General features: G+C 36.7%; 4 protein-coding genes and 3 pseudogenes across 4 annotated transcripts; 4 read left to right on the forward strand and 3 right to left on the reverse strand.

Annotated features, from left to right (window-relative positions):
- Positions 1-224: 224 nt before the first annotated feature.
- LOC136827666 (crustacyanin-A2 subunit-like) lies at positions 225-1860 on the forward strand (annotated as a pseudogene).
- Positions 1861-4804: 2944 nt separating this feature from the next.
- On the reverse strand, positions 4805-6559 carry LOC136827667 (crustacyanin-C1 subunit-like). Its single transcript, XM_067085136.1, has 4 exons — positions 6399-6559; positions 6199-6283; positions 5312-5434; positions 4805-5180 (listed from the first exon to the last, which is right to left on the reverse strand). The coding sequence occupies exons 1-4, from the start codon at positions 6546-6548 to the stop codon at positions 4927-4929; spliced, it is 612 nt and encodes a 203-aa protein (XP_066941237.1). The 5' UTR covers positions 6549-6559; the 3' UTR covers positions 4805-4926.
- Positions 6560-7059: 500 nt separating this feature from the next.
- On the forward strand, positions 7060-8653 carry LOC136827668 (crustacyanin-A2 subunit-like; annotated as a pseudogene).
- A 2934-nt stretch (positions 8654-11587) lies between these two features.
- On the reverse strand, positions 11588-13375 carry LOC136827669 (crustacyanin-C1 subunit-like). Its single transcript, XM_067085137.1, has 4 exons — positions 13193-13375; positions 12993-13077; positions 12092-12214; positions 11588-11963 (listed from the first exon to the last, which is right to left on the reverse strand). Exons 1-4 carry the CDS (start codon positions 13343-13345, stop codon positions 11710-11712), a joined length of 615 nt encoding a protein of 204 aa, XP_066941238.1. The 5' UTR covers positions 13346-13375; the 3' UTR covers positions 11588-11709.
- Positions 13376-13839: 464 nt separating this feature from the next.
- LOC136827670 (crustacyanin-A2 subunit-like) lies at positions 13840-15448 on the forward strand. Its single transcript, XM_067085138.1, has 3 exons — positions 13840-14026; positions 14577-14793; positions 14911-15448. The coding sequence occupies exons 1-3, from the start codon at positions 13892-13894 to the stop codon at positions 15141-15143; spliced, it is 585 nt and encodes a 194-aa protein (XP_066941239.1). The 5' UTR covers positions 13840-13891; the 3' UTR covers positions 15144-15448.
- Positions 15449-16991: 1543 nt separating this feature from the next.
- LOC136827671 (crustacyanin-C1 subunit-like) lies at positions 16992-18772 on the reverse strand (annotated as a pseudogene).
- A 462-nt stretch (positions 18773-19234) lies between these two features.
- LOC136827672 (crustacyanin-A2 subunit-like) lies at positions 19235-20489 on the forward strand. The gene is made up of 3 exons (XM_067085139.1): positions 19235-19422; positions 19779-19995; positions 20113-20489. Exons 1-3 carry the CDS (start codon positions 19288-19290, stop codon positions 20343-20345), a joined length of 585 nt encoding a protein of 194 aa, XP_066941240.1. The 5' UTR covers positions 19235-19287; the 3' UTR covers positions 20346-20489.
- Positions 20490-24583: the final 4094 nt, after the last annotated feature.

Consider the following 24583-nt stretch of genomic DNA (forward strand, 5'->3'; position numbering starts at 1 on the left):
TAAGAGATATTCTCCCAATATATTCATGTGTGATGACATAATTTAAGCAAAGGATTACTGCTACAAAAAGTCAAAACGGCGAAAACGAATGAAATGAAGAAAGAGGAAAAACTACGATTGCTTTTCAGGCTCCGCCCACAAGTAGACCATTGGCCCGCCGACTCCGAGTATAAAAGATCGTCTCCCGAAGTCCCTGGAACAGTCGTTTGAGTCGCCCATCCAGACATCATAGAAGATGCTGCGCTTCACCCTTTTAGTCCTGGGGATCGTAGGATTCGTTATCTGCGAGGATTTCCCAGATATCCCCAGTTCCTCCAGAAAGGAAACTGCGCCAAGATCAACACCTTCCCCAAATTCGATTTAAGAAGGGTAGGGTGACAGTATTTTCATGTTGGTGACGAGTAACTTTAGTAATTGTGGTCCGGTTTGTGTCAGGTAACGATACTTGTGGGCCTCTTTGTGACAAGTACAGAACCTTGTATTATTTTGCCGTTCTGTTTGTGACAGGTGGCTTATAATTCTTATGATTTTCTGTTATGACAGATTAAACATTCAGTTGCTTTTCGAAGTATGCTGGCCTTTTAACTTATGTTTTCAAATCTTGTGGTGAGTTATATTGTATCTTTAGTTATTAATAAAGTGATAGTCTGATATATATTCATATATAATATAACATATATATATGTATACAATTATACATATGTATATATACATACATATATATACATATCTACATATAATATATATATATATATATATATATATCATATTGCATATATATATATATATATATATATATATATATATATATTTATATATATATATATATATATACATACACACATACACACACATATATATATATATATATATATATATATATATATATATATATATATATATATATACATATGTCTCTTTGCAAATATTACCCATTTACAGAATATAATGCAATTTATATTATGAAATATTTGTCTTTTTACTTTCAGTACAGTGGACGTTGGTACCAGACTGACGTCATCGAAATCCCCTACCAGCCTTATACCAAATGCATCAATTCCTTCTATGATTATTCGGAACCCATGTATGGATTCAACGTCAGGACGGCAGGACTGAGCCCTGAGGGCGAACACCTGAAGTTGGAAGGAAAAATCTACCCAACTGAGAAGTTCCCCGCAAGTCACATGCTAATTGATTTCCCTACAGGTGAGATGTTGTTTCACTTTCCTTGTTGAAAGTTCATCTTTTTGAAGCATATGCATGTGTGTATTTTCTATAAAGCTCGATCGTAAATATTTTAAAATGTCTATTATTCCCTTTTTACAGTCATGGGTTACCCATACGAAATCATCGACACCGACTACGATACCTACTCCTGCGCCTACTCCTGCGTCGACTGGAACGCCTACAAGACGGAGTTCGCCTTCGTCTTCTCAAGGACTCCTGAGAACAATGGACCTGCCAAAGCCAAGTGCAAGACGATCTTCAACAAGCACGGAATCGACTTCTCGACATTCGTCAAGTCCCCACACGGAAGACTGCGTCTACAGAGCCTAGATATATTTGAGTAGGACACAGATCACCTCATGCATCCATAGACATTTAATTTTTGGTGCCATTGTGGCCACACGCATATTTCATACTGTTCTGTTTATGAGCTGAGATCAGTAAATATCAAAGAAATAAAACATTTGTTTTTATAACCTTTGTGATTAAAAAAAAAACTCAGAAAAACTTATACTTACTTGTCAACGAGTAGATAACAAAAATGAGATTCAGTTATAAAAAGAGACTCAGAAAGGGAATGATATATATACACTTACTCCTTGTATTTATGCCTATCAAGAATCGTGAAATAGATGCGAGTTATCTTATTTCTTCCTCTGAAATAAAGAAAGTATTAAGCAGTTGAGAGAAAAACATAAATCAGTTTGCTTACTGATATGAACTTTTAAATATATCCAAAATCGTGGAATAGACTGCATATAAGGAATTTACTTCACTAAATAATGTACAAGAAATTATACACACACATATATATAACTATATATACACATGTATGTATGTATGTATGTATGTATGTATGTATGTATGTATGTATGTATGTTTGTATGTATGTATGTATGTATGTATGTATGTATATATTTATACCATTAGCAAGCTACCAAATACGATTTCTTAGCTCAACGCCTTTTACTCGTACTTTCTTCTTGTTAAGCTTACCTGAAGCTTCATAAGTTTCTACTAAACAAGTTTTTGGAATCCCAGGTTTAGATTCTCTCCTTTGAACTTTTTATGATGTTGATTCTCAGTCGTGAAAAGGCTGAAAAATGACCCTATGGAGACGTTGATGATAAGACCTAGTCACTGGTATAAGTCAAGTTGCCTAGGGCGGACGGTGACCATGCACCTTGATGTGATACAGGACTCCCAGAACCCATAAACTTTGTAATCTACTCAGACCTATAATGTCTAGATAACATCCCTAATATAAAAGATGGCTAAGGTTTTAAGAGACTTTCTTATTCCCTATACACGTGCAGGGTGTACATCCAGTTCTCCTTTGAATTTTTAGATGTGAAAATCATCCCACCTGAGGAAGACATAGCAGTCACTGGACGCACACAGCCTTCCCATTTTTCTTCTAGTGCAGGAGACTTTGGTATCATCTTGAATGATTTGTACACATTAAAAATGAATTCCCTTATCAGTACCTGAAAGATTGTTGAAGGGTTTTTTCGACAGGTGGATGGTGTGCCTCTTTCCAATTACTAAGTACCGATGAGAATATATCATGGATTTGAAAAATATCTTTTATTAAATTAACTAGCACAAATATAAGTAAACAAATAAAGAAGGCAAAGTGAACCTGAAAAGACAATCTAAGTATACATTACTGAAATATAAATAAGTCCAAAGTACTATATGTAACATATGGGCAAAGCAACATAATTACAACAGACAGAAAAAAATAAGCAAGTCATATACAATGTAATAAATATCGGAGAGAAAGTACTTTCAAAAAGATAGAATGATCATATCAGAAAAGAATCCATGTTAAGTATTAATTACCAATGGCAAAATAACTACAACACATACAAGTACACAAGTATTTAGTTTCGAACTAAATGCATGAACAGACATTTAAGTAAATACAGTGAGTTAAACAATTAAGCAAAATACAGATAAATGGCCCATGTATTGCAGCAATAATGAAAGTATTGGTAATTGTTTAGTAATGAATGTTGAGTGAATACTTTTCCAACTCTGGTTTAATTAACTTTTGTAAATAACTATGTTTTATGAAATGCATAAATAAATATTGTAACAACAATGTTCTTTTCATTCTGAGCTTCTAAACCTTTTGAATATTAATTGAATCATACTAATAAGATAACACTGATAGCTATGAAAAGGAAGCAAACTGATTGTGTCTGTATTTCCATGTATAACAAATAAGGTGAAATTTTTAAATATGGTTAATTCTTATAAAATCATGAGTATGAATGTAGCAGTTATCATCAAGATATTATGTGATGCAATTACTGTGCTTTTTAATAAGACACAGCCCTTTGAGACTGACATATAAAAAAAATTATAAAAATAACGGAATTCCCAGCTGTCACATCAGAGATCAAACATTTATTTCCGTACACAAACACACACACATATACACACATTAAAAACGATGATGAACATTGAAACGAATGAATGAATGAACTGTCGAGACAAAAGGGTCGATTATCTCTAAGAAAAGATGTTTTAGAAAATGACGGTTACATAATCTGGTAACAGAATCCCGAAGGCGTTCTCCACCGTCTTGCGTGCCCTACATGGGGACAATGTGAGGTTGACGTAACTCAGTAACGCACAACGTTATACATACGGTATACGTACGTCGGTGTTACGTGCTCTGCCACGCACTACTTTTGGCTGTGCTGCCGCTTATCGGGAAACTTCCGGTAAGCGTCACATCACACTTACGCAGTGCATACATTTGCGACGCACTATAATACGTTGTTTTACGCACATCGGCCCATGTCACGTACCCAGTTGGGCGGGCCTTATTCATCTCGCGTATGGTCACGTTTCACAATTTTCCGCCGTGCATGGGCATGCATCCCTTGATACGTGAATGTGTGAACTTATCATCAGTCACAATGGACCCAGAATCTAAGCCACCAAAGAAGTCGACGATGCAGAAAAATTAACAAATGTTTTGAAAACTAATTTGGTTCTCAACTTACAATTGAGGCCAGCAAAGAAGAGATTCTTCTTTTCTAGCATTCTTTTTACCGGAAATCATCCAGATGTTTTTGCATGTATAAACCGAGCATTATCATCTTGAGACTCAGACTTAGATAAAGATTATGTAGTCATTGCAGATTATATGTAAATATCACTCGTAAATGCGCCATTGTATGTTTTTAAAGTTTTCCTTTTTTATTTTCTGGTTTTACTTCGAAAGTTCCTGATGCTGAACAAATAGGAGACTTGAGTCTATAATTGATCACTCTTTGTTATTCATTTGCGTAATATTTTATATCTCCACGATAAAACCAAGAAGTATTTCTTATAAGGCTTTTCGGACCTCAAATGTTGCCTTGTCAATCATATAAGAGTTAAAAATACTTCAGAAAATGGGGATTTAGTAACACTGCAAAACACGGATGACTCGAAATCAAATCAAATAAGGTGGAACAGTACTTAAAGAACTGGCCATGCCAAAATAATGGATGATAAAAGTTTAGGATGCTAGTGTTGCGTCTTACTGCATAAAAATGACTGTGAAATGAAACAGAACTAAATTATTCTTTTGGTTTATTTAGTTACTGAACTAATAAACATTACAAATTGATGAAAAGATTACTAATAATCGTTTCCTTCTGGTTTGAACATGAATAATAAATCGTAGCTTAATATCTTCTAAAGTTCATCTTTGATCATTTGGTCATAATCGCAGCCTCTGCCCTGCTCGGTCTTGACTAATCTGTTGGAATCGACTCCTATGCTGTCGAAGGCTGCTCTGCACTTGGCGATGTACTTGTCGTAGGACTCGGGAGCTCGGGCGAAGAAGAAGGCGAAGTCTGAGTGATAGCCGTAGTTGTATTCCATGCAGGAGTACATGCAGGCGTAGTTGTTGTAGTCGGTGTCGAGGATTACGAGTGGCGCTGGGAAGGCTGTTGAAGAAAAAGATAACAATAGATAAGTGTTAGTTGTTGTAGTTGTCATCTCTAAAGGAGATCTTCGTTTCAGAATCTTTCAGTATTTAATCTTAGTGACAAAAGCAGAGAAAGGGAGTGAAACTCACTGTTTTCGAGGTTGATCATGAGATGAGGGTCTCCGAGGGGCATGGGCGTGAGGACACCCCTTCTCTTGAGCTGGCTCCCTTCTGCAGTTATGCCGACAGTCTTGATATCGAAGCCTTTACCGTCTGAGGAACAGAAAAGTTACACGAGTCTTAGAAAAAAAAATAATCATCCTGCTGAAGTTGCTAACAAGTGTGGCGACTGGTAATGATGTTGAAGCATAAAATTTTGAACAGGTAAATAAAAGTTCATATAATCAGAGTTAAAAATATCGAACAATATTTACTATAATTTCTGTGTTAGATGCATTTACAAGAATGAATCATTTTCACATATGAACATATACAATAACAGATATAAACATATATATATATATATATATATATATATATATATATATATATATATATATATATATATATATATATATATATATATATATATATATATATATATATATGTGTGAGTATGTGTAGAATCTACTAGTCACTTTTTACCAGATACCTATGTAATTGTAATAGCTGCAATTCCTCGCACTTTTTTGATACGCTTGTTACTACAAAGCCTTAAGATCCAAGTGCATAAGTGCATATTTCTTGCCCTTGCATCTTAAGGCCTTGTAGTGACAAGCGTATTAAAAAAAGCTCTTAAGAATTGAGAAAGTTAGAGGGCATTGTGGCTATTACAATTACACGCACACACACACACAGACACACACACACACACACACACACACATATATATATATATATATATATATATATATATATATATATATATATATATATATATATATATATATATATATATGTGTGTGTGTGTGTGTGTGTATGCTACTTGCTATCATGGTAATATATAATTATCAAAACGATAAAAAGGTCTCACTTACTGTAAGCATAATTGATTCGGACGCACTTTTTAAGAAGCTGATAAGGGTTTGTCGAGATAGCTTGCTGATACCAAATGCCTCCGAACTGGAACAAAAGAAAAGAAAATTGCAGATGTAGTTAGGAGAATAGCCTTCTCTTGTTCTTTCCATATTACGAAAATAGAACTTAATTGACACAGCAAAATCAAATCCATACTTACGCTGGAATGTCTCGGAAGCTGTTCTTGCCAAAGTTTGTGCTCGTCGACAGCAGGACATTTGCCTTTGATGACGAAATCAGGGACTTCGTCAGCAACCACGGCTGCGACCACCACCACCAGCAGGAGAGTCTTCGAGAGCATCTTGCGCATGAAACGATCGACTCTGGTTCTGCCAGGGAAGACCCCTGCGCCCTCTTAAATAGCAGTTCGGTTTCTCTCAATTCGGGCAGGTACCGGTTAGTCTTATTTGGGTAGGCTCATCTTGGTATATCTTTCAAGTGAATAATAAAAAGCAGAACATCATTTCATTAGCTTCTCCTTCAAGGTAAGCTACTCGTATTGATCAAATTTTGTATCGTGCAATTTAACTTTGTTTTAGCATAGTATTTCTTTAATGCTACTCGGCACTGTCTCTAATCTTTATATTTCTTTACCCAGTGAGGACCATTTTCTGGTGACCATAAGAGATAGTCTCCCTATATTTTCATGTGTGATGACATAATTTAAGCAAAGGATTACTGCTACAAAAAGTCAAAACGGCGAAAACGAATGAAATGAAGAAAGGAAAAAACTACGATTGCTTTTCAGGCTCCGCCCACAAGTGGACCATTGGCCCGCCGACTCCGAGTATAAAAGATCGTCTCCAGAAGTCCCTGGAACAGTCGTTTGAGTCGCCCATCCAGACATCATAGAAGATGCTGCGCTTCACCCTTTTAGTCCTGGGGCTCGTAGGATTCGTTATCTGCGAGGATTTCCCAGATATCCCCGAGTTCCTCCAGAAAGGAAACTGCGCAAGATCAACACCTTCCCAAATTCGATTTAAGAAGGGTAGGGTGACAGTATTTTCATGTTGGTGACGAGTAACTTTAGTAATTGTGGTCCGGTTTGTGTCAGGTAACGATACTTGTGGGCCTCTTTGTGACAAGTACAGAACCTTGTATTATTTTGCCGTTCTGTTTGTGACAGGTGGCTTGTAATTCTTATGATTTTCTGTTATGACACATTAAACATTCAGTTGCTTTTCAAGTATGCTGGCCTTTTAACTTATGTTTTCAAATCTTGTGGTGAGTTATATTGTATCTTTAGGGTTATTAATAAATTGATAGTCTGATATATATTCATATATATAAATATATATATATATATATATACAATTATACATATGTATATATATGCATACATATATATGTATATATATATATATATATGTATATATATATATATATATATAAATATATATATATATATATATATATATATATATATATATATATATATATATATATATATATACATATACATACATATGTCTCTTTGCAAATATGTGCCCATTTACAGAATATAATGCAATTTATATTATGAAATATTTGTCTTTTTACTTTCAGTACAGTGGACGTTGGTACCAGACTGACGTCATCGAAATCCCCTACCAGCCTTATACCAAATGCATCAATTCCTTCTATGATTACTCGGAACCCATGTATGGATTCAACGTCAGGACGGCAGGACTGAGCCCTGAGGGCGAACACCTGAAGTTGGAAGGAAAAATCTACCCAACTGAGAAGTTCCCCGCAAGTCACATGTTAATTGATTTCCCTACAGGTGAGATGTTGTTTCACTTTCCTTGTTGAAAGTTCATCTTTTTGAAGCATATGCCTGTGTGTATTTCTATAACGCTCGATCGTAAATTTTAAAATGTCTATTATTCCCTTTTTACAGTCATGGGTTACCCATACGAAATCATCGACACCGACTACGATACCTACTCCTGCGCCTACTCCTGCGTCGACTGGAACGCCTACAAGACAGAGTTCGCCTTCGTCTTCTCAAGGACTCCTGAGAACAATGGACCTGCCAAAGCCAAGTGCAAGACGATCTTCAACAAGCACGGAATCGACTTCTCGACATTCGTCGAAGTCCCCCACACGGAAGACTGCGTCTACAGAGCCTAGATATATTTGAGTAGGACACAGATCACCTCATGCATCCATAGACATTTAATTTTTGGTGCCATTGTGGCCACACGCATATTTCATACTGTTCTGTTTATGAGCTGAGATCAGTAAATATCAAAGAAATAAAACATTTGTGTTTATAACCTTTGTGATTAAAAAAAAAACTCAGAAAAACTTATACTTACTTGTCAACGAGTAGATAACAAAAATGAGATTCAGTTATAAAAAGAGACTCAGAAAGGGAATGATATATATACACTTACTCCTTGTATTTATGCCTATCAAGAATCGTGAAATAGATGCGAGTTATCTTATTTCTTCCTCTGAAATAAAGAAAGTATTAAGCAGTTGAGAGAAAAACATAAAAATCAGTTTGCTTACTGATATGAACTTTTAAATATATCCAAAATCGTGGAATAGACTGCATATAAGGAATTTACTTCACTAAATAATGTACAAGTAATTATACACACACATATATATAACTATATAAACACATGTATGTATGTATGTATGTATGTATGTATGTATGTATGTATGTATGTATGTATGTATGTATGTATGTATGTATGTATACCATTAGCAAGCTACCAAATACGATTTCTTAGCTCAACGCCTTTTACTCGTACTTTCTTCTTGTTAAGCTTACCTGAAGCTTCATAAGTTTCTACTAAACAAGTTTTTGGAATCCCAGGTTTAGATTCTCTCCTTTGAACTTTTTATGATGTTGATTCTCAGTCGTGAAAAGGCTGAAAAATGACCCTATGGAGACGTTGATGATAAGACCTAGTCACTGGTATAAGTCAAGTTGCCTAGGGCGGACGGTGACCATGCACCTTGATGTGATACAGGACTCTCAGAACTCATAAACTTTGTAATCTACTCAGACCTATAATGTCTAGATAACATCCCTAATATAAAAGATGGCTAAGGTTTTAAGAGACTTTCTTATTCCCTATACACGTGCAGGGTGTACATCCAGTTCTCCTTTGAATTTTTAGATGTGAAAATCATCCCACCTGAGGAAGACATAGCAGTCACTGGACGCACATAGCCTTCCCATTTTTCTACTAGTGCAGGAGACTTTGGTATCATCTTGAATGATTTGTACACATTAAAAATGAATTCCCTTATCAGTACCTGAAAGACTGTTGAAGGGTTTTTTCGACAGGTGGATGGTGTGCCTCTTTCCAATTACTAAGTACCGATGAGAATATATCATGGATTTGAAAAATATCTTTATTAAATTAACTAGCACAAATATAAGTAAACAAATAAAGAAGGCAAAGTGAACCTGAAAAGACAATCTAAGTATACATTACTGAAATATAAATAAGTCCAAAGTACTATATGTAACATATGGGCAAAGCAACATAATTACAACAGACAGAAAAAAATAAGCAAGTCATATACAATGTAATAAATATCGGAGAGAAAGTACTTTCAAAAAGATAGAATGATCATATCAGAAAAGAATCCATGTTAAGTATTAATTACCAATGGCAAAATAACTACAACGCATACAAGTACACAAGTATTTAGTTTCGAACTAAATGCATGAACAGACATTTAAGTAAATACAGTGAGTTAAACAATAAAGCAAAATACACATAAATGGCCCATGTATTGCAGCAATAATGAAAGTATTGGTAATTGTTTAGAAATGAATGTTGAGTGAATACTTTTCAACTCTGGTTTAATTAACTTTTGTAAATAACTATGTTTTATGAAATGCATAAATAAATATTGGAACAACAATGTACTTTTCATTCTGAGCTTCTAAACCTTTTGAATATTAATTGGAATCATACTAATAAGATAACACTGATAGCTATGAAAAGGAAGCAAACTGATTGTGTCTGTATTTCCATGTATAACAAATAAGGTGAAATTTTTAAATATGGTTAATTCTTATAAAATCATGAGTATGAATGTAGCAGTTATCATCAAGATATTATGTGATGCAATTACTGTGCTTTTTTAATAAGACACAGCCCTTTGAGACTGACATATAAAAAAAAAAAATTATAAAAATAACGGAATTCCCAGCTGTCACATCAGAGATCAAACATTTATTTCCGTACACAAACACACACACATATACACACATAAAAACGATGATGAACATTGAAACGAATGAATGAATGAATGAACTGTCGAGACAAAAGGGTCGATTATCTCTAAGAAAAGATGTTTTAGAAAATGACGGTTACATAATCTGGTAACAGAATCCCGAAGGCGTTCTCCACCGTCTTGCGTGCCCTACATGGGGACAATGTGAGGTTGACGTAACTCAGTAACGCACAACGTTATACATACGGTATACGTTTTCGGTGTTACGTGCTCTGCCACGCACTACTTTTGGCTGTGCTGCCGCTTATCGGGAAACTTCCGGTAAGCGTCACATCGCGCTTACGCAGTGCATACATTTGCAACGCACTATAATACGTTGTTTTACGCACATCGGCCCATGTCACGTACCCAGTTGGGCGGGCCTTATTCATCTCGCGTATGGTCACGTTTCACAATTTTCCGCCGTGCATGGGCATGCATCCCTTGATACGTGAATGTGTGAACTTATCATCAGTCACAATGGACCCAGAATCTAAGCCACCAAAGAAGTCGACGATGCAGAAAAATTAACAAATGTTTTGAAAACTAATTTGGTTCTCAACTTACAATTGAAGCCAGCAAAGAAGAGATTCTTCTTTTCTAGCATTCTTTTACCGGGAAATCATCCAGATGTTTTTGCATGTATAAACCGAGCATTATCATCTTGGAGACTCAGACTTAGATAAAGATTATGTAGTCATTGCAGATTATATGTAAATATCACTCGTAAATGCGCCATTGTATGTTTTTAAAGTTTTCCTTTTTTATTTTCTGGTTTTACTTCGAAAGTTCCTGATGCTGAACAAATAGGAGACTTGAGTCTATAATTGATGACTCTTTGTTATTCATTTGCGTAATATTTTATATCTCCACAAACCAAGAAGTATTTCTTATAAGGCTTTTCGGACCTCAAATGTTGCCTTGTCAATCATATAAGAGTTAAAAATACTTCAGAAAATGGGGATTTAGTAACACTGCAAAACACGGATGACTCGAAATCAAATCAAATAAGGTGGAACAGTACTTAAAGAACTGGCCATGCCAAAAATAATGGATGATAAAAGTTTAGGATGCTAGTGTTGCGTCTTACTGCATAAAAATGACTGTGAAATGAAACAGAACTAAATTATTCTTTTGGTTTATTTAGTTACTGAACTAATAAACATTACAAATTGATGAAAAGATTACTAATAATCGTTTCCTTCTGGTTTGAACATGAATAATAAATCGTAGCTTAATATTTTCTAAAGTTCATCTTTGATCATTTGGTCATAATCGCAGCCTCTGCCCTGCTCGGTCTTGACTAATCTGTTGGAATCGACTCCTATGCTGTCGAAGGCTGCTCTGCACTTGGCGATGTACTTGTCGTAGGACTCGGGAGCTCGGGCGAAGAAGAAGGCGAAGTCTGAGTGATAGCCGTAGTTGTATTCCATGCAGGAGTACATGCAGGCGTAGTTGTTGTAGTCGGTGTCGAGGATCACGAGGGGCGCTGGGAAGGCTGTTGAAGAAAAAGATAACAATAGATAAGTGTTAGGTGTTGTTGTCTTCTCTAAATGAGATCTTCGTTTCAGAAGCTTTCATTATTTGATCTTAGTGACAAAAGCAGAGAAAGGAAGTGAAACTCACTGTTTTCGAGGTTGATCATGAGATGAGGGTCTCCGAGGGGCATGGGCGTGAGGACACCCCTTCTCTTGAGCTGGCTCCCTTCTGCAGTTATGCCGACAGTCTTGATATCGAAGCCTTTACCGTCTGAGGAACAGAAAAGTTACACGAGTCTTAGAACAAAATAATCATCCTGCTGAAGTTGCTAACAAGTGTGGTGACTGGTAACGATGTTGAAGCATGAAATTTTGAACAGGTAAATAAAAGTTCATATAATCAGAGTTAAAAATATCGAACAATATTTACTATAATTTCTGTGTTAGATGCAGTTACAAGAATGAATCATTTTCACATACGAACATATACAATAACAGATATATATATATATATATATATATATATATATATATACATATATATATATATATATATATATATATATATATATATATATATATATATATATATATATATATATATATATATATATATGTGTGTGAGTATGTGTAGAATCTACTAGTCACTTTTTACCAGATACCTATGTAATTGTAATAGCTGCAATTCCACGCACTTTTTTGGATACGCTTGTTACTACAAAGCCTTAAGATCCAATTGCATAAGTGCATATTTCTTGCCCTTGCATCTTAAGGCCTTGTAGTGACAAGCGTATTCAAAAAAGCTCGAAGAATTCGAGAAAGTTAGAGGGCATTGTGGCTATTACAATTACACGCACACACACACACAGACACACACACACACACACACACACACATATATATATATATATATATATATATATATATATATATATATATATATATATATATATATATATATATATATATATGTGTGTGTGTGTGTGTGTGTGTAATTTTACTATCATGGTAAAATATAATTATCAAAACGATAAAAAGGTCTCACTTACTGTAAGCATAATTGATTCGGACGCACTTTTTAAGAAGCTGATAAGGGTTTGTCGAGATAGCTTGCTGATACCAAATGCCTCCGAACTGGAACAAAAGAAAATAAAATTGCAGATGTAGTTAGGAGATTAGTCTTCTCTACTTCTTTCCATATTACGAAAATAGAACTTAATTGACACAGCAAAATCAAATCCATACTTACGCTGGAATGTCTCGGAAGCTGTTCTTGCCAAAGTTTGTGCTCGTCGACAGCAGGACATTTGCCTTTGATGACGAAATCGGGGACTTCGTCAGCAACCACGGCTGCGACCACCACCACCACCAGCAGGAGAGTCTTCGAGAGCATCTTGCGCATGAAACGATCGACTCTGGTTCTGCCAGGGAAGACCCCTGCGCCCTCTTAAATAGCAGTTCGGTTTCTCTCAATTCGGGCAGGTACCGGTTAGTCTTATTTAGGTAGGCTCATCTTGGTATATCTTTCAAGTGAATAATAAAAAGCAGAACATCATTTCATTAGCTTCTCCTTCAAGGTAAGCTACTCGTATTGATCAAATTTTGTATCGTGCAATTTAACTTTGTTTTAGCATAGTATTTCTTTAATGCTACTCAGCACTGTCTCTAATCTTTATATTTCTTTTCCCAGTGAGGAACATTTTCTGGTGACCATAAGAGATAGTCTCCCTATATTTTCATGTGTGATGACATAATTTAAGCAAAGGATTACTGCTACAAAAAGTCAAAACGGCGAAAACGAATGAAATGAAGAAAGAGGAAAAACTACGATTGCTTTTCAGGCTCCGCCCACAAGTGGACCATTGGCCCGCCGACTCCGAGTATAAAAGATCGTCTCCCGAAGTCCCTGGAACAGTCGTTTGAGTCGCCCATCCAGACATCATAGAAGATGCTGCGCTTCACCCTTTTAGTCCTGGGGATCGTAGGATTCGTTATCTGCGAGGATTTCCCAGATATCCCCGAGTTCCTCCAGAAAGGAAACTGCGCCAAGATCAACACCTTCCCCAAATTCGATTTAAGAAGGGTAGGGTGACAGTATTTTCATGTTGGTGACGAGTAACTTTAGTAATTGTGGTCCGGTTTGTGTCAGGTAACGATACTTGTGGGCCTGTTTGTGACAAGTACAGAACCTTGTATTATTTTGCCGTTCTGTTTGTGACAGGTGGCTTGTAATTCTTATGATTTTCTGTTATGACACATTAAACATTCAGTTGCTTTTCGAAGTATGCTGGCCTTTTAACTTATGTTTTCAAATCTTGTGGTGAGTTATATTGTATCTTTAGTTATTAATAAAGTGATAGTCTGATATATATTCATATATATAAATATATACATATATATATGTATACAATTATACATATGTATATATGCATACATATATATGTATATATGTATACATATAACATATATATATATATATATATAAATATATATATATATATATATATATATATATATATATATATATATATATATATATATATATATACATACATACGTCTCTTTGCGAATATGTGCCCATTTACAGAATATAATGCAATTTATATTATGAAATATTTGTCTTTTACTTTCAGTACAGTGGACGTTGGTACCAGACTGACGTCATCGAAATCCCCTACCAGCCTTATACCAAATGCATCAATTCCTTCTATGATTACTCGGAACCCATGTATGGATTCAACGTCAGGACGGCAGGACTGAGCCCTGAGGGCGAACACCTGAAGTTGGAAGGAAAGATCTACCCAACTGAGAAGTTCCCCGCAAGTCACATGCTAATTGACTTCCCTACAGGTGAGATGTTGTTTCACTTTCCTTGTTGAAAGTTCATCTTTTTGAAGCATATGCCTGTGTGTATTTCTATAAAGCTCGATCGTAAATTTTAAAATGTCTATTATTCCCTTTTTACAGTCATGGGTTACCCATACGAAATCATCGACACCGACTACGATACCTACTCCTGCGCCTACTCCTGCGTCGACTGGAACGCCTACAAGACGGAGTTCGCCTTCGTATTCTCAAGGACTCCTGAGAACAATGGACCTGCCAAAGCCAAGTGCAAGACGATCTTCAACAAGCACGGAATCGACTTCTCGACATTCGTCGAAGTCCCCCACACGGAAGACTGCGTCTACAGAGCCTAGATATATTTGAGTAGGACACAGATCACCTCATGCATCCATAGACATTTAATTTTTGGTGCCATTGTGGCCACACATGCATATTTCATACTGTTCTGTTTATGAGCTGAGATCAGTAAATATCAAAGAAATAAAACATTTGTGTTTATAACCTTTGTGATTAAAAAAAAAACTCAGAAAAACTTATACTTACTTGTCAACGAGTAGATAACAAAAATGAGATTCAGTTATAAAAAGAGACTCAGAAAGGGAATGATATATATACACTTACTCCTTGTATTTATGCCTATCAAGAATCGTGAAATAGATGCGAGTTATCTTATTTCTTCCTCTGAAATAAAGAAAGTATTAAGCAGTTGAGAGAAAATCATAAATCAGTTTGCTTACTGATATGAACCTTTAAATATATCCAAAATCGTGGAATAGACTGCATATAAGGAATTTACTTCAGTAAATAATGTACAAGTAATTATACACACACACATATATATATATATATAACTACATGTACACATGTATGTATGTATGCATGTATGTATATATTTATACCATTAGCAAGCCACCTAATACGATTTCTTAGCTCAACGCCTTTTACTTTCTTCTTGTTAAGCTTACCTGAAGCTTCACAAGTTTCTACTAAACAAGTTTTTGGAATCCCAGGTTTGGATTCTCTCGTTTGAACTTTTTCTGGTGTCTATTCTCAGTCGTGAAAAGACTTAAAAATGACCCTATGGAGACGTTGATGATAAGACCAAGTCACTGGTATAAGTCAAGTTGCCTAAGGCGGACGGTGACCATGCACCTTGATGGTGATACAGGACTCTCAGAACCCATAAACTTTGTAATCTACTCAGACCTAGAATATCTCGATAACATCCCTAATATACAGGATTGCTAAGGTTTTAAGAGTCTTCCTTATCCCCTATACACGTGCAGGGTGGACATCCAGTTCTCTTTTGAATTTTTAGATGTGAAAATCATCCCACCTGAGGAAGACATAGCAGTCACTGGACGCTCACAGCCTTTCCACTATTCTTCCTCTGCAGGAGACATTGGCATCATCTTGAATGATTTGTACACATTAAAAATGGATTTCCCTTTCAGTACCTGAAAGACGGTTGAAGGATTTTTTCGACAGGTGGACGGTATGGCAATGTGATCACCTCTTGGAGTTTTCTTTTCTCATCATATAATCGGCTGCTGTAGAAGACGGGACCTTCTCAGTCACAAGTGTGTGAACTTAGCATCAGTCACAACGGTCCCAGAATCTAAGCCGCCAAAGAAGTAGACGATGCAGAAAGATTTACAAATGTGTTGAAAACTAATTCGGTTCTCAACTTACAATTGAGGCCAGCAAAGAGGAGATTCTTCTTTTCTCGCATTCTTTAACCTGGAAACCATGCAGGTGTTGTCTCTGCATGTATACACCGAGCATTATCATCTTAGAGACTCGGACTTAGATATGGTTTATGTAGCCATTGCATATTATGTGTAAATATCACTCGTAAATGCGCCATCGTATGTTTTCAAAGCTTTCCATTTTTGTTTTCTGGTTTTACTTCGAAAGTTCTTGATGCTTAAAAGATAGGAGACTTGAGTCTATAATTATTGGTCACTCTTTGAAGAATTCATTTGCGTAATATTTTACATCTCCACGATAAAACCAAAAAGTATTTCTTATAAAGCTTTTCGGACCTCAAATGTTGCCTTGTCAATCATACAACGAAATCAAATCAAGTAACGAGGAACAGTGCTTAAAGAACTGGCCATGACAAAAATAATAGATGATAAAATGTTTGGATGCCAGTGTTGCATCTTACTGCATAAAATGACTATAGAATAAAATAGAACTAAATTATTCTTTTGGTTTATTAAGTTACTAAACTATTAAACATTACAATTTGATGAAAAAATATCAAAATATCATATACTTGTGGTTTGAAAATGAAAAAGAAATCTTAGTTTAATGTCTTCTAAAGTTCGTCTTTGATCATTTGGTCATAATCGCAGCCTCTGCCCTGCTCGGTCTTGACTAATCTGTTGGAATCGACTCCTATGCTGTCGAAGGCTGCTCTGCACTTGGCGATGTACTTGTCGTAGGACTCGGGAGCTCGGGCGAAGAAGAAGGCGAAGTCTGAGTGATAGCCGTAGTTGTATTCCATGCAGGAGTACATGCAGGCGTAGTTGTTGTAGTCGGTGTCGAGGATCACGAGGGGCGCTGGGAAGGCTGTTGAAGAAAAAGATAACAATAGATAAGTGTTAGTTGCTGTAGCTGTCATCTCTAAAGGAGATCTTCGTTTCAGAAGCTTTCATTATTTGATCTTAGTGACAAAAGCAGAGAAAGGGAGTGAAACTCACTGTTTTCGAGGTTGATCATGAGATGAGGGTCTCCGAGGGGCATGGGCGTGAGGACACCCTTTCTCTTGAGCTGGCTCCCTTCTGCAGTTATGCCGACAGTCTTGATGTCGAAGCCTTTACCATCTGAGGAACAGAAAAGTTACACGAGTCTTAGAACAAAATAATCATCCTGCTGAAGTTGCTAACAAGTGTGGTGACTGGTAACGATGTTGAAGCATAAAATTTTGATCAGGTAAATAAAAGTTCATTTAACTAGAGTTAAAAATATTGTGCAATATTTACTATAATTTCTGTGTTGGATGCAGTTACAAGAGTGAATCATTTTCACGTACAAACATACACACTAACAGATACACACACACACACACACATATATATATGTATGGATGTATATATAAATATATATACATCTATATGCATATATATGCAGTATATATATATATGTATATATATACATATGTAGAATCTACTGATCACTTTTAAACAGATACATATGTAATTGTAATAGCCACAATGCCCTCTAACTTTCTCGAATTCCTCGCACTTTTCTGGATACGCTTGTCACCGCAAAGCCTTAAGATCCAAGTGCATAAATGCATATTTCTTGTACTTGGATCTTAAGGTTTTGTAGTGATAAGCGTATTCAAAAAAGCGCAAGGAATTCGAGAAAGTTAAAGGGCATTGTGGCCATTACAATTACGCACACACACACACACACTATATATATACATGTATATATATATATATATATATATATATATATATATATATATATATATATATATATATATATATATATATATATATATATATATATATATGCGTGTGTGTGCATGACTTGCCATCATGTCAATCTATAAGTATGAAAACGATGAAATGGTCTCACTTACTGTAAGCATAATTGATTCGGACGCACTTTTAAGAAGCTGATAAGGGTTTGTCGAGATAGCTTGCTGATACCAAATGCCTCCGAACTGGAACAAAAGAAAAGAAAATTGCAGATGTAGTTAGGAGAATAGCCTTCTCTACTTCTTTCTATATTACGAAAATAGAACTAAATTGACACAGCAAAATTAAATCCCTACTTACGCTGGAATGTCTCGGGAGCTGTTCTTGCCAAAGTCTTTGCTCGTCGACCGCGGGGCATTTGCCTTTGATGACGAAATCGGGGACTTCGTCAGCAACCACGGCTGCGACCACCACCACCACCAGCAGGAGAGTCTTCGAGAACATCTTGCACATGGAACGATCGACTCTGGTTCTGCCAGGGAAGACCCCTGCGTCCCCTTAAATAGCAGTTCGGTCTCTCTCAATTCGGGCAGGTGTCGGTTAGTCTTATTTAGGTAGGCTCATCTTGCATATCTTTAAAGTGAATAATAAAAAGCAGAACATCATTTCATTAACTTCTCCTTCAAGGTAAGCTACTCGTATTGATCAAATTTTGTATTGTGCAATTTAACTTTGTTTTAGCGTAGTATTTCTTTAATGCTACTCAGCACTGTCTCTAATCTTTATTTTTCTTTTTCCCCAGTGAGGAACATTTTCTGGTGACCATAAGAGATATTCTCCCAATATAATCATGTGTGATGACATAATTTAAGCAAAGGAGTACTGCTACAAAAAGTCAAAACGGCGAAAACGAATGAAATGAAGAAAGAGGAAAAACTACGATTGCTTTTCAGGCTCCGCCCACAAGTAGACCATTGCCCCGCCGACTCCGAGTATAAAAGGTCGTCCCCCGAAGTCCCTGGAACAGTCGTTTGAGTCGCCCATCCAGACATCAGAGAAGATGCTGCGCTTCACCCTTTTAGTCTTGGGGATCGTAGGATTCGCTATCTGCGAGGATTTCCCAGACATCCCCGAGTTCCTCCAGAAGGGAAATTGCGCTAAGATCATCCCTTTCCCCAAATTCGATTTAAGAAGGGTAGGGTGACAGTATTTTGTTGTTGGTGACAGTATTTCATGTTGGTGACGAGTAACTTTTGTAATTGTGGTCCGGTTTGTGCCGGGTAACTTACGGTACTTTTGGGTCTCTTTGTCACAGGTTCAGAACCTGATATTCGTCGTTCTGTTTGTGACAGGTGGCTTATAATTCTTATGATCTTCTGTTATGACAGATGAAGCATTCGGTTGCTTTTCGAAGTATGCTGGTTTTGTAACTTATGTTGTCAATTCTTGTTGTGGCTTATATTGTATCTTTAGTTATTAATAATGTGATAGTCTCTATTTACAGAAAATGATGCAATTTATAATAGGATATATTCGTCTTTTTCCTTTCAGTACAGTGGACGCTGGTACCAGACTGACGTCATCGAAATCCCCTACCAGCCTTATACCAAATGCATCAATTCCTTCTATGATTACTCGGAACCCATGTATGGATTCAACGTCAGGACGGCAGGATTGAGCCCTGAAGGCGAGCACCTGAAATTGGAAGGGAAAATCTACCCAACTGAGAAGTTCCCCGCAAGTCACATGTTAATTGACTTCCCTACAGGTGAGATGTTGTTTCACTTTCCTTGCTGAAAGTTCATCTTTTTGAAGCATAAGCCAGCCTGTGTTTCCATGAAGCTCGATCGTAAATATTAAAATGTCTATTATTCCCTTTTTACAGTCATGGGTTACCCATACGAAATCATCGACACCGACTACGACACCTACTCCTGCGCCTACTCCTGCGTCGACTGGAACGCCTACAAGACAGAGTTCGCCTTCGTCTTCTCAAGGACGCCTGAGAACAATGGAGCTGCCAAAGCCAAGTGCAAGGTAATCTTCAACAAGCACGGAATCGACTTCTCGACATTCGTCGAAGTCCCCCACACGGACGATTGCGTCTACAGAGCTTAGATTTCTTGAGGGGACACAGATCACGCCATACCTTCATTAACATTCAATTACTGGTGCCCATGTGGACACACGTATAATAAATATTTTTTCTTTTTATGAAGTGAGATCAACAAGTTTCAAATATATTTGATTTTATATACAAAACTTGTATGATTATTAAACCCTGCATGATTTTAGTAATGAGAAAGGATACAATCAGCTCTTAAATATCAGAGAGTAAATAAAGAAATAGAAAGATTCACTTGAAAAAAGAAATCCAGTCCGGGAATAATATATAAAAACTTACTGCTTGTGTGTATGCCTATGAAGAATGAAATAAGTGCCAGTCATAATTCAGGATATGAACCGCCTAATATAACTAATTTCCTTTAGATTGATACCTAGATGTAAACTCTACATATATATATATATATAATATATATATATAATATATATATATATATATATATATATATATATATATATATATATATATATATATATATATATATATATGAAAAAGTAAGCATATCTGTTAACTTGTTTACAAAATTACGTTTTATCAATTTATCTCTTTGCCTCTCGGTTGATGTGACAAAAGCTAAGTTTATTAAATCGTTCATGAGCTCTTTGTTCACTGTTTGAAAATGAGTTCATCATCAACTTTAAACTATGCCTTTGATGAAAGTTCTACCCTCATACGTCATACAAGCTGGCTACTATACACATGTGACGTTAATTATAAATCGGTTCCTGAAATGCTTTCGGCTATAGGGTTTTGAATACATGAAGTTGCTCCAAATTAAGGACAGGTACGAAGAGGGTCGTTAGTATTTTCAATAACTCATTTATCATCGCATGGATTAGATGTATGTTATTTTATCATACAGGTGCTCCATTTCTCCGCATTGGCACCCATTGTTGTGGTTCTACAGCGGAGAACGCAAACCTGGATTCACTCCCTCCTCTTCTTTTCCCGCCAGCCATGGCTCATAACAAACACTGGGCACCCATATACACACACACACACTATATATATGTATGTGTGTGTCTGTGTGTGTTAATGTGTGTGTATACATGCGTGTATCCTATTGCTTTGGCATTTTATTATTAACAGTTGCTCTCGACGATTATTCTTGAAAATAAATTCCACTTGATTTTAATGTTAATAGCTCTCTCTTTTTTTCTTTTTTTTTTTTAAAGAAAAATGCCCTTCTGATTTTCGTCAGGGACGTTTAGTTCAATATCGTTCGAGGGTCATTTTTTGCCCCGGACGTTTCACCCACAACTATTGCCTTAAAACTATCTTGAGGCTACTACGATTTTTTTTTCATGGCAGTGTGATTATTCAGACTGATTCAATATAGATTGGAGTTCTGGTCTTCCAAGGGCCATCGAGGAAGTAAAAAGTAGTTTTTATATTTGCCACATTAACCATTGATAAGTGGCCGCTTTTTATCCCTAGTTTGAGGAGGTTCCTTATGGTGAATTCCACGAACCAGTTTTCGGCTAACATACTTGTTAAAGATACTTATGGGAGATTAATTACATTTATACAGCTTTTTCTCTTTTACGTGTGTGAGTAGTCCGGGCGATCACAGCCACTCCCCTTAAGGGGCAAAGGGATGTAATCTCTTTTTTAGCGAGTTAGATTCAGGCTCAAATGTGCCGTTGAATATACCTATTGCTTATTGTCAGGTGGCCAAGGTGAGGCGAAATCTGCTTTGTTGTATGAAGACGCAAAAATGCGCCGTTGGTTTTGCCTAGATGAAAGTGACGATCATATGCGACATTTAAAAGTGGCATATGAGCTCAAAATTGTTTCCCAGCAAAAAATTTGTTTTGAGAGCCTGTCTTACTAGGAAAAACTGAAGACATTTTTTTATGATTTAAAACATGTGTTACGAAGCAGGTTGACATCCTCTGGTATTTTCTCCACACTGCCGTAAAACATGCCATAAATGCATGTTGGCAACTTATCCCTCTCACATTACAAACAGGTTCAATGCAAGTCAATGACTGTGCTGGTATTCCCGATCAGTGCTTTACACAATTATCTAGTTCCTCATTGGGCGGTTGGGTTCCGTTCTCAGCTAGCACTCTGTTAGCCCCGCGTTCGAATCTTCGACCGGCCAATGAAGAATAAGAGGAATCTATTTCTGGTGATAGAAATTCATTTGTCGCTAGAATGTGGTTCGGATTCCACAATAAGCTGTAGGTCCCGTTGCTAGGTAACCAATTGGTTCTTAGCCACGTAAAATAAATCTAATCCTTCGGGCCAGCCCTAGGAGAGCTGTTAATCAGCTCAGTGGTCTGGTTAAACTAAGGTATACTTAACTTTTTACACGATTATCCAGCATTTGACAATAACTGGTTCTGCACTTGTTTTTAACCTGTTTGTGATATGTGTGCGATAAGTTTATGCGTTTATGACATGTTGGACGTACCTTTGGTAATGCAGCTAAGCTTGAACAATATATATTACCAAGTGAATATCTCATTTCGAAAAACTCGACCGAAACTACATCATGTAAGTTTAGTTAACAGAATTATTATTATTACTACTTCAGTAGATGAAATCCATTCACGTGGAACAAGCACACCAAAGGGGCCATTGACTTGAAATTCAAGCTTCCAAAGAATGTTGGTTTCAACCTCCCACCGCAGACCCCACACTGCAGCAGTAACTGACCATGACACAGAGCCGGCGATTTTTTTATCGCCCTGGGGTAGACGCGAACCTGCGACATGTGAGTGGCATGCCACGACACCAACCACTATACCAGCGGACCAACAAAGAGGCAAATAATCTCATTCCTACAGTATGCTCTGAGTGATTCTGTCACTTACTTAACGTAGCTTTTCAAGAGAGCGAAAGGGCCTTGTCAATAAATAGCTGGCTAAGGCTGACAGGGAAAAGACCTGCTGGGGTCTCTTGACGAAGGCTTGGCCCTCAGGGTCCATCTGAAAGTGTTCGCCATGTCTTTTTTTTTTTACTTTTTTTTTTTTAGTTTCTATTGTTGAAAGACAACCTCCTGTTTTTTGTTGTGTGTGTGTTAGGGTCATTAGATGTTTCTTTTCTTTTTATAACTTCTTTTTTTTTTTTCTGATCCGATCTTCGATCATTTTAATTAGCCTTATTTTTCCATGGGCACTTTTCTCTCGTGCTCTGGTGTCCCAGCCACTATCGTCTTTTTACAACTTCTTCCATTTTACCGTTGTATTCTTCTTCTTCTTCTTCTTCTTCTTCTTCTTCTTCTTCTTCTTCTTCTTCTTCTTCTTCTTCAGATGATAATAATAACAACAATAACATCTTATAAATGTAATTGTAATTATTATTTCAACTTTCTTCCACTTTTAATCATCTTCATCTTCTCTTCTTTCCTGTATGTTCCCTTCTCAGCTTTGTTGATGACTTTGCTGTCTACTTCAGTGGGCCTACTGCTGCACAAACTTTCAGGAACGTTCAAACTGCGATAAATTCTCCCTCAAAATGGACCGATGTGGAGGGTTATACTTTTATCCTTGAAAAAACAAAAGCGATCGAATTTGCACGACCGAGAAAGAGTCTTGAGAGAACATACCGAACCTCTCTTTAAATTATATTATTCTACTGTATGAAGATTCACTGGAATTCCATTGCATGATTTTTAACAAGAAAATTACCTTTGGTCCTTATATGAATGACTTTTCCAACTGAGTTAAACTGTCACTTAATATATTGAAGGAGGTTCCACAATCTGATTTGGATGCAGATCTGAAAAACTATTTAATCTTTATGCATCCATTCGTCAAAGCAAGTTAGATTATGCCTGCCAAATCAATGGATCTCCCCGCATCCCTCCAGTGAGAGAGAGAGAGAGAGAGAGAGAAACTATAGACGTGGTGCACAACCAGAGGCTGCGTAGTTGCACTGATGCCCATAAAGCTCCCGGGGGTGGGGGCATATAGGGGGACTCGGTATTACCTCTCATCCACCCCATAAGGAGGAACTAAGGTGCTGCATCAAAAGCTTAACATCGAGAAGTAATCCTAATTCTGAATACGTGAAGACGCCAGGGGATTGGGGCTCAAATAGACTTCGTCTTTTTAAACCTCTGGAAGGAGTTAGACTTGTATACAGACAGCACCAATAAAGCAGCAAGTTGAAGTATCCTTACTCACAGCCGTGGCGCAGACCGCCATATATTGGAATATACTCAACCGCTTTAGGGGAGAAACACTGTTCCAGTGAAATAATCAACAAAGCACTTCTTTAA

Source organism: Macrobrachium rosenbergii, chromosome 42 (genome assembly GCF_040412425.1).
Source record: "Macrobrachium rosenbergii isolate ZJJX-2024 chromosome 42, ASM4041242v1, whole genome shotgun sequence".
Taxonomy (NCBI): domain Eukaryota; kingdom Metazoa; phylum Arthropoda; class Malacostraca; order Decapoda; family Palaemonidae; genus Macrobrachium; species Macrobrachium rosenbergii.